The sequence below is a fragment of the Oncorhynchus nerka genome, linkage group LG13 (assembly GCF_034236695.1).
Source record: "Oncorhynchus nerka isolate Pitt River linkage group LG13, Oner_Uvic_2.0, whole genome shotgun sequence".
Lineage (NCBI taxonomy): Eukaryota > Metazoa > Chordata > Actinopteri > Salmoniformes > Salmonidae > Oncorhynchus > Oncorhynchus nerka.
The window spans coordinates 70,571,393-70,586,965 of NC_088408.1; the positions used below are offsets into that span (position 1 = coordinate 70,571,393).

General features: G+C 39.3%; 2 protein-coding genes across 2 annotated transcripts in view; both read left to right on the forward strand.

The window, feature by feature from the left end:
• The first annotated feature begins 482 nt into the window (after positions 1-482).
• On the forward strand, positions 483-5,393 carry egr3 (early growth response 3). Its single transcript, XM_029678009.2, has 2 exons — positions 483-960; positions 4,196-5,393. The coding sequence occupies exons 1-2, from the start codon at positions 807-809 to the stop codon at positions 5,302-5,304; spliced, it is 1,263 nt and encodes a 420-aa protein (XP_029533869.1). The 5' UTR covers positions 483-806; the 3' UTR covers positions 5,305-5,393.
• A 5,437-nt stretch (positions 5,394-10,830) lies between these two features.
• The window catches only part of bin3 (bridging integrator 3), a 40,502-nt gene continuing 35,759 nt past the window's right edge, over positions 10,831-15,573 (forward strand). Inside the window, exons 1-2 of the mRNA XM_029678012.2 lie at positions 10,831-10,940; positions 15,473-15,521. Of these exons, the coding sequence (XP_029533872.1) occupies positions 10,933-10,940; positions 15,473-15,521 (57 nt within the window). The 5' untranslated portion in view covers positions 10,831-10,932. The remainder of the gene's footprint in view (positions 10,941-15,472; positions 15,522-15,573) is intronic.

The following is a 15,573-nucleotide window of genomic DNA, read 5'->3' on the forward strand; positions in this document are numbered from 1 at the left end:
TTTTCATTTTTATATCACAACGAATAATTGCGATGATTTGGCAAAAGCAGCTTTACACATTAATGGATATGATGATTCTAATGGCATTTTGACCAGAAGGATTATGATTTGTGGTTCAGTTGTCAGTGTTCCAATATGACAAAGGATAAAAGTGTAATGTGTTCTCAAGGACAACACGAATAGCTCGTATCAAACAACATGCTTCATTACAAAGCTATGCCAATTGGTTGAAAACTTTATAAAATGTGAGTTAGTCTACAGGTAGAGTAGACCAAAACAGGCTTCGCTCCACGGAACTCATCCGTCGCTTGAGACTCTCTTACTGCAACAGACTCTAATGTTTCCACTATGAGGTGCTTCCATTGGTGACGTGTTATGTACGGTCTGGCTTTGTGTATCCATAAATGGTCATCTACGTCACATAAATGTTCCGTCCCCCTATTTAATACCAGCAAGCGCTGGAGTTCCCTATACGAGCAATACAGATCAGCGCTACACTTGTGCAACCACCACCGTTTCATTGATTCACAGACTTTAAACTCCCAACAAGCAAAAAAAAACAGGAATCATTGTAGACTAGATTAATAACAATTGCCTGTGACTATTCAGTTCGACTGTATCTCAACGGAGAGATATCAACGCTGTCTCTGAAAGGAACTTGGATAGCCTACAACATCTAGGATTTTTTCCCCTCCTCTCTCTAATCCTTATAGATCATCATCTACTGTGTTTTCTATTTGAAAACACTGTTCGTGATCTATTCGGACACCTGCACCTTGCCATTTATGTCAGACTAAATAACTGCTATGACAGGGAAACTAGCGGACAAGCTCCCTCTTACCATGAGCAGTTTAATAAACACGATTCCTGACAGTCTTTACCCAGAAGAGGACATTCCGACGTCTATGAACATTTTCACCAATACGGATTCTATAAACCACTACTCGCAAATGAATACAGGTAAGAATAGTTTACTTTGTTTGTGATGTGATTAGGTTCCCTTCTATCAAGGCTCTGTTTTAACTACAGCGCGTCTCAGCTGTGGAGAGCACGCAGGCACCGCAACAGTTGTCTTGGAGCTCGCGCGCCGCGAACATCTTCTAGGCACCTGTTTGCGCTTCGGGCTGTTACGCACTGACTCGATCTCATTTGAATCGAGTCTGATCTTGTTTTTGATAGCATATTTCACAAAGGTTAGATACTACTATTTTGATGACATGTAAAACAAGTGCTGTTAGTGTTAACCATATGAGAGGCAAGCATTTATGCCAGAAATATGATGCGTAGTTTAACGATGTCCAAGCCTATGAGTTAACCATCACGATTTCACAACCTGCAAATGACATGTAAGGTCAAACAGTAATTAATAGTATCATGAACTTATCTGCTATGGTGAAAACTTACACAAAATGATTGGCATGCCTTTAAAGTGAAAGTAAGTATACAAACGTCCGAATTGGCGTAAGATTCATAGATAGATAAAGATTCGTAGATTTAAAAAATCATACATCTAAGCCTATTCACCAAAACATAAATTGACCTGGTATAAAAGGCCTAGATATTTTTTGTTAAATTAAACTGAAGCCATCGTTTTGTTGATTGATCGTCCATAAATAAATGTGCCACTGTAACCAAAACGACAGTTGCATACATTCATTATGTCTAGTCAATATTAAATTAATCAATTCATTAATAATTGTTTGTATATTTGTCTACAATTTAGATATTGTTTTTGGATTGGGCTAAGGTGGCATGGCCATCCCCTATATAGTGGGCGTTCGACCGGCGCTGCATTTCAAGCTTTCCCATGCCTAGCCTCCCGAGTATGCTAGGCTATAAGCCTTATAGCATTCTATACGACCATAATGATTAGGCTACATATACAAATGTATTTCTAGGTTCTCACTGGAATGCAAGTCTCCAGTGGACAGCAACTTTCATTTTCAGAGATGTGTGACATAACATGATCATGTCTTCTGTTAAAAATGAATGCAAGTGGTTGTCAATTCTAAAGTGAAGTATAGAAGAACATGTTGGCCTACTTTAATATGATAATTGAAACTAACCTTGATAGCAGCACATACATGTTTTCAGATCAAATATGCTTCAGACACACCAACATATTTTATTCAAATTTAGAGCCAGAAGTACCATATAGCACATTTCAATTGGACCTCGGAACTGTATATCAACACACGATGCATTTTATGGTACCCTATTGAAAGTGTGTCACTCAAAAATGAATGCATTTGACAATAAATAGGCCTAATTGTTGTTAGAGTTGTGGTTAGCCGCAAGCTAAAGATAAAGGCCTATACAGTCTTGAATAACTTAATGAAATATAATGCGTAGTCTAACTATTTCACTACGGAATTATATAGCCATCTGTAGTGTCAGTATTGTTTATAAGTTCATCAATGAATACTTACAATTGTCCAAATATAATCGATATTGATTATCAAATATCTATGGATATTTGTTATTTGTCAATATGTTAGAATTATTACTTTGCAAAGTAAATGTAAGCAAAATTGTAGATAACCTTTACAAATATATGACTGAAGACACAGCACCAACCACGTCTAATTCTAATATTGATATATGTTCTATCATTACCGTCCCGGTGCCCTAGTACAGTAGCAAAACGACATTTGCTCTGATATAAGTAGGCCTATCACCTCTCGATACTCAGAGATACAGCATTGTTCTTATAACTAATCGGAAATAAATACGATTTTTGAAAAACGTAATGGAGATGAAAACCCTTTGACGTGCCTCACACCTTAGGTTAGCCAAGTGTTTGCCAGGTAGCCATCAATGTATGATAATCTAACATGTTCATGTCAGATCATATCCGATTGGATATTTTCATTCAAATCACACACATTGTGATAAGCTATTCCCTATGATGAGCAACCTTTTGAAATACCTAGATCCAGGTGTTAGGTCCCTTGTGCAAGTGGTGTTCTCTCACAATATTTACCCCAAAGTTATAACACCAGTTCAATTTAGAGCAACATCTGTGACACTGCTTACAAATCAAAATATTGAGGAAGATTACAGCAAGATAGTGTCTGCCTTGTATTCCAATAGCCTACATGATGAAACACACTCCTATTTTTTTAGGCTTGTTTTCTTCTACTTCATCTCCACAACAATTCAAATATAACCTCATGTGTTGAATAGTTGTGCGAAATGTATGTAATTTTGGTTTTGTTTGCTTCATCATGCTTTGCCCTTAGCCAAATTCTGGTAAACAGACAGTAATTACTGGGACTGAATATATAAGCACCCCTGTGTATAATTTATTGTGACGTGAATGATTGGCTGATTTATCTCTGTTGATGTATGAATTCTGTTACATTTTCTGCACAAAACTGTGCAAAAACTGCATTCATTTGGATGTTTTCATTGCAAGTGTCTGCTTTGATATTATATAATACCTAAGACAGACTACTACAGTACTAGTGAAAAACACACTGACAAAAGAGCAAGAAAGTTAGTGTGGACACAACATTTAGCTAGATGGCCAAATGTGCATTGCTATGACCAGATGTGCATAGCTGACCCAATGATCTGAGTAGGATGTATACTTTACAGTTGAATTTCCTCATTTTGAGTAGATATATAAACCCACGCAGCTACATTGAACATGCATGCATCTGTGAAAATGCTAGCAGTGGTGTCTGGCTTGCACCCTATTGTGTGGAAATCAGATCTTGCCATTCAGTGTGGCTGTCCTCCTGTGAGACATATAATGACTGGATCAAAGGGGGTGTTTAGGTCTTGATTTATGAGAGCTTGTGGGATCTGAGAGAGAGAACACAGTCTCAGATGCACAAGTCAGTGGATAAACTTGCAGGTCTGACAGCACCGCTCACTTTTTCCTATGAACTGTATTGGGCTGCTTTGTTTTATGATATTTTCTTGGCAGACTATATGCAGAGATATGCAGAGAAGCTGAATTTCGGACTAATCGAGGACTCTGACTGAAATCAAGCAAGTTCATATTTAGAGTAGACTAGCGTAGTAGCTTCTAGACTTTATAAAAAGTTTTCTGCACTAGTTGTACTGCACATTTTCATGTATGTTTTTTTCTAACAGGTTCTGCTTTTAGTTGTATTTTATTTTCATGTTATAACAGCTGGGTGAACTATTCATTCAAATGTATTTCATTTGTTTCCCTGTCATCCAGATAATATCATGGATCTGGGGATGGGAAGTGATAAGGGAACCGCAGAGATCCAGTATGGCTCCAGCTTCCAGTCAAACCGCAGTGGGCAGACCGTCACCTATCTGGGGAAGTTTGCCTTCGACACTCCTCCGTCGGGTGGAATCGGGGGCTCCGGCTGGTGTTCAGACAACAATATCATTAGTTTAGTAAGTGCTGGCATCCTGGGTGTCTCCCCGTCGCCTGGCAATATCACCACACAGACGTCGTCCTCTGGGGCCAGCATGGGCGGCCAGTCCTCAGACATGGAGCAAGTGTACGGTCCACCACTGCCCGCCTATTCCACCTGCAGTGAGCTGTACCAGGACCAGGTCTCCTTCCACCACAGCCCTGCCACCAGTACTGCCCTCGGCTACCCCGGCAATGACTATCACACCACCTCCAAGCCCTCCATGGACGGGAGCCTTTTCTCCATGATCCCAGATTACAACCTCTTCCATCATCAGGGTGAGGTTGGTGTGATGGAGCACAAGCCCTTCCAGTCCATGGACCCAATTAGAGTCAACCCCCCACCTATCACACCACTTGAGACCATTCGAGCATTCAAAGACAAGCAGCAGATTCATCCAGGTTTCATTGGCGGGCAGCAGCTTGCTCCTCAACACCACCAGCCACCACAGACGCTAACACTCAAACCAATCCGACCACGGAAGTACCCAAACCGACCCAGCAAAACCCCTGTGCATGAGCGGCCACATGCCTGCCCAGCAGAAAACTGTGACAGACGCTTCTCCCGTTCAGATGAACTGACACGCCACCTCCGCATCCACACGGGTCACAAACCCTTCCAGTGCCGCATATGCATGCGCTCCTTCAGCCGAAGTGACCACCTGACCACCCACATCCGCACGCACACGGGCGAGAAGCCCTTCTCCTGTGAGTTCTGTGGACGCAAGTTTGCCCGGAGTGACGAGCGCAAGAGACATGCCAAAGTTCACCTCAAGCAGAAGGACAAGAAGCCGGCCGACAAGGGGAGTGGGGCAGCTGGCAGCCACAGCTCACCCCCCAGTTCCTGTGGTGGCAGTGGAGGGCCCAGCGGTGGCAACATCATGACTGTCACTACCTGTGCTTAGGATGGATCATCACCCTGCTCTAACATAAGACTGAGGAAAGGTCCTATCCACAATGAGACAAATAGATGACTCTTTCTCTCACTTTTTCTCTTACATTCTCCTAATTTTTAATTCCAGGTAATATTTCCCTCCTCTATTTGGAGATGGGCTTGTTTTGTTGTAAGAGTAGGGTAAGGAGAGGACATAGACGGGGCGGCCAACAACTGTGTGAATGCCAGCAAGCAGATGGGCATCATGGCACCGGCTGTCCAAGAGGACATGGCATATCATTGAGAATTCAATTCAAGTTTCTGAAGTCATATCATGTCTTGTGTTTTCTGAGAAATTCACCAAGAATCTTGACTGAGGAGGGATTCTAACATTTTTGTACAATTGGGTTGAGACTGAATTACAACTAGGCGTAGAATAAGGTGAGCTATGTTTGGGATGTATGCATTTATTTCATCTGGTTGTTAAAAGTGCAATTGGTTGTATTTGTGTACTGTTGTTGATACCTTATTTACTGCACTTTCGATTGCCTGTCTTTTTGTTGAAAAAGTATTTAATTATATTGTTTTTTTTATTGTTTCTCAACAGAATGTGCCAAACATATGGGGATAATAATGACTATGTTTGTTTTCTTAATTGTGCCTGTGATTAACCAAACATTACAAAGACATAAACTATGTTTCCGACATTGATTTTAGGCAGATTGGTAGCCGCAAAATACTCAAAAATAGTTTTGATTTTAGTAGCATTTTTGCAATTATTTGCATCATGGTTCAAAAGTATTTTGCTATAAGCTCAAAACATGAGCGTTAAAAAGCCCAGGGATCATTGGCTTTGTCCATCCAAACATGATCCTGTGGTCAATGGACCAGTATTTGGTGGTAAACTATTGTGGTCTGATGTACACTCAGTGAAATGGATTGCAACATGAATGGTAAATAATCATGAACCAATGTGTCATTGAACCAATGACACATTTTCAACATGTTCACTACAAATTACACACATCCATGAAAGATAGCCTACTAAGATGTCCAAGATAAACATATATATATATATTTCTTTTTAAGTTAATATATATATTTTAAGTAAGAGTGTTTCATGTAGCTTTCGTCTATCTTCCGAAGACTCCTCTTGGTCATATTTATAAGTGCATTTAAGACACATTTGACCAATCTTGAAATAAAATGTTGAGAGCGTAGAGAAAAAGACTGAAACATTTAAATGCCTGCCTCTGTAAGCTATTGCAAGCCGACAACACATCTGGATAAAAGCAGAGATGAATTAGAGGGTCCTTTATCTGCGCTTTCACTGACAGAGACCTGCCAGCTACATGCATGTAATTAGAGATATTGTCAAATGAAAGGGACGCAAATGTTTTGCATATTGTTACGATGAGAAACACCTGTAATAACTACCATAGAATCTACATGATATTTCCATGTTTACACCTACTGTTTTGAGAGATTCTGAATTTAGAAATGAGGGATTATTATTTTTTCTACAGTGAGAGATGTATACAGGTATATTACTTAAACTTGTGTACTCAGATTGTGGAAACTTCAGTATTAAATTGTGCATTTGTGTGCAATTGTATTTAGATGTACACTATATAAAAATGCACACATTTCTAACTGACTGAATGCTTGTGCAGGTGTCTTAAAATGCTCCCTCTAAAGTAATGATACTGCAGGATGTTCTGTGAAAACAAGTCATTGCTAAAGACTTTGCAGCATTGAGACAGTGCCAAATTGGGTGCCTTATCTTCCATTTCAAAACAATCTAATATTATTTGTACCTACTGTAGGACTGTAAGTGGGGAGTGGTTTGAGGAAACACTAATGTGTTCTTAATAAGAGAAATAAACAAAAAAACATTTTTGAACCAAAATCGTGTGTATTTCAATTGCAAACAAACCTGTAATGTATCGGATTCCAAAGTTCAGTCAAATATATGAAAAAAGATAATTATGCAAAACAAATCATCATTTTTATTTTATCAGTAAAGCAATATACAATTGTACAAATGCCAAGTCTGGCATTGACTGAAGGCTATACACTACTTGATTGGCTCTAGATTCAGAAAATGAATTTCTTAGGTCATACTGATTAAAAAATGTGCTCAAATGCGTCAAATCTATAAAACCATTAAACAAGTAGTTTCACAAATTATAACACTGTATAGGTATAGCTAATAATGGATAATAAAAGTCATTGCAGGGATGTGAATCCACACTGTTTGGCAATTGATCCACTACATTAGATTGTTGTCTTCACTGTGCTCAATGCTCTTGTCAGTTGTGGTCTTGATGTTTTTCTAGGATGTCTTTCCCCTGAAAAGACAGTTATTTTCCCCTCCTGTCCCATCAGGCCCCGTGTGAAATCATTTCTGCACCACAGTCGAATGTGTTCTCTGTGTGTTTGATATAGATGACTTATTGTCATACATGTGCCTGATAGTAAACACTTTCAGAAATCTTGATTGAAAATGTCAACAACGAGAATTTACAAATGCATTGTTCTCAGAGAACACAAAATTCTCCGATGTGCTTCCAAGGCCATATTCCTTCTTTCCTGTACAAAACTGTTTTCATTGCTAGGCTTCCTGGCGAGTGTCCACTTATTTTCCAATTAATTTGGCCCCAGAGAGTCTTTCTCCAGTTCATCTACTGTAAATGGGTAAATTAGCAGACTCCTTGCATTGTCTGAAAGTGTTGGTGAGTTCACACATACAGTATCATCTCACTTATTATGTAAATCAATGGCTTTATTGATGTGCATTTTAGGACACTTGTATTCTTGGTGACAATTATTATTATTTCCTGGACTTTGCTTGAGCTAGTTCGATGTATGGAAGGAATTTTAAAAGGATTGATAACTGTTCATGAATAAAGTGGAAAAATAAAGGATATAGAAGTGGAATGTAGATTATAACAGTCTATCTATAATGACACTCAAATAACACTGGTCTCTATTGAATCAAAACTGTATCAATTGAAGTGTGATTTGCCATAAGCTATGTGAAGTCTAAAAAACTGTATGGATTGGAACCCTTGAATTTCTTCATTTCAGTTCTTGCCTTTAATGTCGAAAGTGTGTACACAAGCAAGTGAACCCATCTTAACTTTTCTGGGTGATTGAGGGGATATAATTCTCAGGTGGAAAGGGCAAACATAATCTATATCAGTGAACACCGAACGTCTCCAAGGATTTGGTGTTGACATAATTTGGTGGTTTTAAATGTTGTTTAAGCATCTTGTGCTTTAGAATGATGTCTTCATTCTTTTAAGGGTACATGGTATGTAAAAACCATAGAGAATGAGCAAAATACCTTCTGAATTATTCTGTACTTTTTAATTCAGCCAGCATGGTTCAGCAAGAAAAGCCTTTCAGTAAGGGTAGAATAACAAAGACAGTTTTCATAGATCATATAGCAGCCCTGTGGATTTGATGGTCGTCTCTGAAGGTTCAAATGTTGAGTTTCTGGTATTGGATGAGATTTGGTTTTAAAGAATACTGTGTTTATCTAGATCTCGGTGAGAAGAGTGGAAGTTGTGCTCGGAAGAGAGGAGAATACGCCAACATATTTCTATCTGTCACCCAAAGACATGTAATTACAACATTGTAAACTGGATGTCATCTGTCACATCTCTGATTAATGCAAATTGCACAGTGTAAAAGCATGGTCTATATTACATATAACAATTGAACATTTTTATTTCACATTACTGTTAAATATCAAACCACTGTCAAAAGATCTGAAAGTAAAAACTGTCCTCATGAATCATGATTCAATACTGCTTTGTTTGTCCCCCATGATCTGAACAAAGTACTTTCAGTAGTCGACATTACCATGTCAATTAGAGCTGAACTATTTCTAGACTGATTTCCTTTTTGTTTTTGTCTTGCTCTGGTATGATTTGAGAGGATAGGTTAAGTGTGTAAGAGATTAAAATAAGAGAGCTCCCTTCATATCTTCTCCTCATCATCCTGATGGTTCTGGGCTCAGTCTTGGACCAAAGCCAACCTTAACAGTCATGTTTGTGCCAAATTAGGTTGCATGGTTGGGTGATTAGGAACAATATGCAATGAGAACTCCACAGAAGCAACAAATGTAAATGTGACCTCAGTCAGCTTACGGCTCAAGATGGCCCTGTGCTGATGTCTGTGTTTACTTACTTTTCATTTACTACAAAGCTGCCTTTGTGCAAGAATATTAAAGACTGAAAGTAAACTTTCCAAACAAAACCTCCATGGCCGCTCTTGTACTAGGATAAATGACTGGCAGCTCTTCTCATCTTAATGACCCAAAAATGCTGCAACTGTTGAAGTTGATGATAGATTGCTATCCCAAATGCTTATTTTGAGGATGGTTCCAAAAATGGTCAATGTGGTCCATATTAAGTAGAGTAGGTTAACCTTTGGCAGATGGCACTCAAATGTTTTGGGGAAAATTGTATTTGTTATCTCCTGTTACCTTTTCATTATATCTTCATGTTTGCATGTGCACGAAAAGGTTCCAAACATGTTTAGAGCGACCCTAAGGTTCTAAAGGTGGTGCTCAATTATTTTAATTTTATTATGCATGGAAATAATTATTACAATAAAAACATTAAACGTTAGTCAAATGGGGCAAACTGCGGAAATACAAATATGGACATTTTGGAAAATCACACTAGGATTTGAGAACTGTTTTTTTGTTGGCTTCTTTTCAAAGAAAACAAGAGGTCTTGTTGAAAAATTTGTGGATGTTTTTACTTCATGTTTTTCTATTACCTTATAATAAGGTCTTAATATAAATTCTGAATATTGTAATGACATGTATTATCCTTTTGTGGTGGGGAGATGTACTCCCCTCATTGTTAACTTGGCACTTCAGTTTGTTGTAACGCAATTGTTTTTGTTATTTCTATGTAAAGTACTTGAATAAAGAAAATGAAACTGTGTGCGTACCATTTTCAGTATTATATATATATATATATATATATATATATATATATATTTTAAAGATAACATTCTTATTTAAAACATTTCAGAATGTACACAGACTCAAATTATCTTTGATTTGGTGGAGGAATAGGCCTGAAACATTATGTTATATGCCTATCAACAGATGTAGACTACTATGGAATTACCATTTTGTTAGGCACACAGGTTTTAAAGAACGTTGAAAATGGGATCTGCCTACACCCACTGGCATGGCATCATACTTCCATCCATATAGATATATTATCTCCATGCTTCCACATCTGGGCTGAAATCAACAGAGACCAGGACGAAATCCTCAAGGTCCAGGATCTCTTTTATTTCTGATCTTTCCTTGATTTGAGCTAATCTTATCAGAAGCATAATTTATTTTCTAAACTATAATATAACATTTAAAACTTTAAAAAATGACATTCTGAAGAGAGAATCCCACAGAAATAGTTTTATCTCGATCGATCTCTATTTTATATCCATGTTACCCAGTGTGCCGTGCAGGCCTTTCTGCTTTCCGTAGTTAAAATCCCCTTGACCCCCACGTGAACACAAACTATCGTAGCCACTTCCTGATTACTTAATCTATTATTTTGTGTGAAAGGGGATGAGGCTTGCTGAGAGAATAGCTGCCCATTGAAACTGGATTAGAAATTCAGACAAAATGAGCTGGTATGTATTTCGATAAAACAGCTATCTTAACGAAAGACGAATTCACCTTCAAGCTAACAGTTTGCCTCGACAAGTGACATTGTGGAGGTTAGCGACAGCTCAATTGTTAGCTAAAAAAATTAAAATAAAAAAGCTAAATTGTTAGCTTGCGAATTTAGGCTGTGTGGCTTAGCTTTCAGCAAAGTAATCTAGAACTGATCAAGCTTTTTACAAATATATTATACAAATTGGCTATGTGGCTAATGTCGTAATAGATATAGCGAATAGTATTGGTCCAGTTGCCTTGCAAAATCGTCAACTCAGGGACCTAACGTTAGCTATCTATTTACATTAGCAATCTAGCTACCTTAGCAAGCTAGCTGTTGGCTTGCTTACTTCAGCTTGTTAGATTAAGTAAGCAGCTAACTAACTATTAAATAATTTAGCTAACCTACCATCTAGTTAGCAGATATCGTTTCGTGCAAGTACCAAGAAACGTTAGCTAGCTAAGGAATTTAAATCCAATGTTTACATTGTCAACTTTGGAGTTACATTCTTAGCTAACGTTCGCTAGCTAGGTAAGAAACGTTACCAGCTAGGCAGGAGGAACTTGCTTGACAGCCAGCATTTCACCGCAGCCTAAATGTTTAGATACCCTTACAGGCTATACAGAACAGTACATTTTCCATACACATTATCTAGCCCCCACACCTTCAGACCTGTCTTTGATATATGTAGGGGACTTATTGGGTGGAGATCTTCGGTCGTTTCTTGTGCTTCTGTGACTGCTCCCCCATTTGCATGGCTATAATGTGCCAGTGATGAAATAATCAAGATAGCGTCACACAACTGAGGCTGAGGATCAATAGCTGGCAGGCCACGCTTCCATCAGAAGGCACAGCCAAGCATAAGGTCCTGTCCAGTGAAAGAGCCCTTTATGGACTTTGCTGACTGATGCTTCCTGTCAGGCCCTCACTCCAGCTTCTATGACGTGAGTGATTTGACTCAGGGGTCATCAGAAAAATCTCACTCCTAATGTCCTCAACCAGTCTTCTGTACTCCTTGCAATAGCCCCAGTTAATTGTATCCCCTTGCCGATGGCGTACACATTTGTAGTTCCAACTTATTCATTTGTTCTAGCTGTAGCAGCATAATTTCTGTATTTGTATCATGCAGAGCCAATAGCTGTGATGGTAAATAAGACTGTTGTTTCTCTGGGCATGCATACGTCTAGACTAGACTAGAGTGACGTCTGTAAGGAAACAGCTTAGTCCTTGATTCTTGAAGAATATAATTTATAAATGCCTTATTAGCATAGTTCAACTGTCCTACCACATCAGAATCCAAAATATAAGCTTGCTTTAATCCAATGTTTGTAAACAATGTAAACACTATATAGAAACACACAGTTATAACTATAATTCTGATATCATGGTTGGTCAGTCCTTGCATCCGTAGCTCGGCCTGAATTTGAGTTGTTACGTTTCTCCAGCCCTATCCCTCAGCTTTTTACCAAAATAGTGGTGGGGTTGCTGTAATCACTGTGCAGTGTTCACTTAGATTAATAAGCTGCAAGTCTGTCCATAAGAGAGAAGGTTGTGCTCTCTAGTTAGCCTACCTAATGTAGCTCTGTGCAAGCTGTGTCATTCCTGCCCTTTGAGTAGGTCATGGGATCAGGGCTTATTGCTAACCAAAGTTTCTAAATGTACAGGTCTCTACTAAAATGGCACAGTGTGTGAAGAAACATAACAAACGATTCCCACAGCATACACCATCCTCCTTCCTCTACCCCTCTATATAGCCTCCCGTTCTCTGGATCGCTTTGGGAATTTGAGCAAATAAGGCAGTGTCCACATAGGCTAAGTATACTTATTAACAACAGCAGTCTATGACCTATTGTGTTACAGTGGGCTAGATTGCATGTTCTACTTGGCCAAGATCTTTTGTATTGAAGGGTTAAAGATATAGCCTAAGCTACAGTCAGGGTGTTTTGCAAGAGCTCTAGCAGGCCTTGTTGCCTTAATGATCTTCCCTTCTTTATTGGAAAGTTACTGCATGTTTAAACAAACAGTTGACATAGCATAATAGTCCTTGCAAAGTCTCCAGATTGTTGCTCAGATAGTTAGGCCCTAGTTACTGCCATAGTGGACTGGTGATGCGTTGCATGTAGTAAGATGAGTCACCCTGTGGACCACAGGAATTTCAGTGGGTGACAACACCATGATGGTGTTGGCTCATCAGAAGTATGACATGGGTGAAAGTATGTTTTCCTCCTGAAATCAGCAATTTCAACCTTAGAATTTGGACTTGATCTGATATGACACAGTGGTTTATGAATGGGATACATTCTTTTTTTTCTTAACATTGCTTTACTCTGGGAAACAGAGAGGGAATCAAAAGCATCTTTCTCCTAGAGCTTTACCAGGGTTAGTTTGACAGGGACTTAATACTCCCTCCTGTCTCTTGGCTGTATTGGGATTTCTGATTGAGCCGTCATCTAAGGGAACTGCCACACACACATCAGTGGCGTTTCCTGGTTGCACAATGCTGCCCTACCTCACACCCTCTCCTTTCCATCTCATTAGTCTACACACCTTTCTTTTGATGCAGCTGCTGCCTCACTGAGCCTGTCAACGGCAACCATCCATCATGTGCCTTGGATGTTGTTAGTGTCACGTCAATGACATCCTACAGCCATGTGCAGTGGCTCTATAAAGACAAAGTTTTCTTCCTCGTGGATTCTCCATCATTCTGGTGATTTAAGTAACAATTTATGTAGCGCGACATGGTTTAGAAAGTTGGTTTCAGGTGGATAAAAAACTAATGTCATTAAGAAAAGATGCCGTTACCTATCAAAACTAGCATCAGATGTCACAGTGTAGGCCTATTTTATGTATCAGCATTTCCCCTATGATTTTTTTCAGCAGTGGTGGCAAGGGTAGGGGGATGCATTAGAGGTTAACACGGGTGTGTGAAAAGCCGTTCCTGTCTCTTCTTATCCTGTCAAAATGTTTCTCTTACTTGTTCAAAAGTTATATAACCCCAGAACTTTCGGGTCCCATCCTGATAAAAATCCTTCCCGCCCGTGCTCATTTTTACGCACAGAAATCAGAAATAACTTCCTCCGTTAGCCGCTCGTCTCTGTCCCGCGCTCTGTGTGTGAGTAGCCATAGCAACTGCTCCATTTGGCAACTGCTCAACGCTCACGAGACAGTGCCTGCACACACAGCTGAGAACAACCACATTACGAGATTTTGGCAATGAAGGCAGACCTTATACTTACCCAGAGTCGGATGAACGCAATTCCTCTCTTGCAAGCTTCGTCATTCACTGACCTATGTTGGCATCTGAGGTAAAGTAGTGACTGTGCACTGATGTGTTAGAGTGTGAGCTGATGATAGGGGGATGGGATAAATGACCATTATATATTTTTATTAAGTAAACTATATTAGGGCTACATTATTTTTTTCATTTTCATCAAATTGTATTGGTCACATACACATATTAAGTAGATGTTATTGCGGGTGTAGTGAAATGCTTGTAAGAATAAGAACTATTTATGTGCTGTTCGTTTCTGTGGACTGTCGATCTTGTCCCGAACTTGACTCTAGAACTTGACTCCCATTCCTGCCGGAATCCCGTGGGATCTGCGGGAATCCTGTTCCCGTGTCAACCTCTAGTGTGCATTGCTACTAGTGTTAGCGCAATGACATGCTCGCTGTTCCCATAGACTTCCAGTCATTTGAGCCAACGACTCCATATAAAAGCTTGTCTCGGACTTAAATATATATCAATATTTTTTAAATTACATAATGTTTTGGCAGCAGTGGCATGAATTTAATTAATATAGAGGAAAATTGCATATGGATGTAGCCTAATGCTTAATCTAACCACTACACCATTAATACAATTTGGATATCTTGAAATCTTCTATCAAACGATGAGTAGGCTAACCTTGGATCTTGTCATCATACTGGCGTTTAAGTTTTTAATAAACCATAGGCTTAGGCTGTAGACTGACTGGGGGCTGTAAGGAGTGCAGAGTGATTCATTGTGAGCTGCCTCTGCAGTCTCAAATCACAGCAATCTGTAAGGCTATGCCCATTATCTCAAATCAAATCAAATCAAATGTGGGCCTGTGTTTGATGTGGGCCTGTGTTTGATTGGTTGGGGGGTGCAGGAAAGTCACTAGGAGCAGAGGGAACTGCAACTTCTAATTAGTGATATCCGTTAGCAATGGAAGCCAGATGTGGTGACAGGAAGTCAAGGCACAGGGCTCCTGAAACGCACTCCACAAGGCCATGGGTTAACAGAATTGCATTTGGCTGGCTGTGACTTAGCCATAGGATACACTTGTTCACTTGGTCCCACTTCACAACACATTATTACCTACCAGTCAGAGTACCTGCTGTGGTCTGCCAGCCCTTTAAAAATGCCTCTCATTTCAGTTAAATGTCTGTGTTTGGATGTGTTAGATTGTCTTTGTGATGTGCAGAATGTGGTTGTACATGTATGTGTCTGTCCCACCAATTGATCATTTTGTCTGCTTCTAGGATGCCCTTCAAGATTGGACAACCAAAAAAGCAGATTGTTTCCAAAACAGTAAGTGTTCAGTATTCTCTCCTCTCCCTGTCCCTAATTTACAAAAATGATC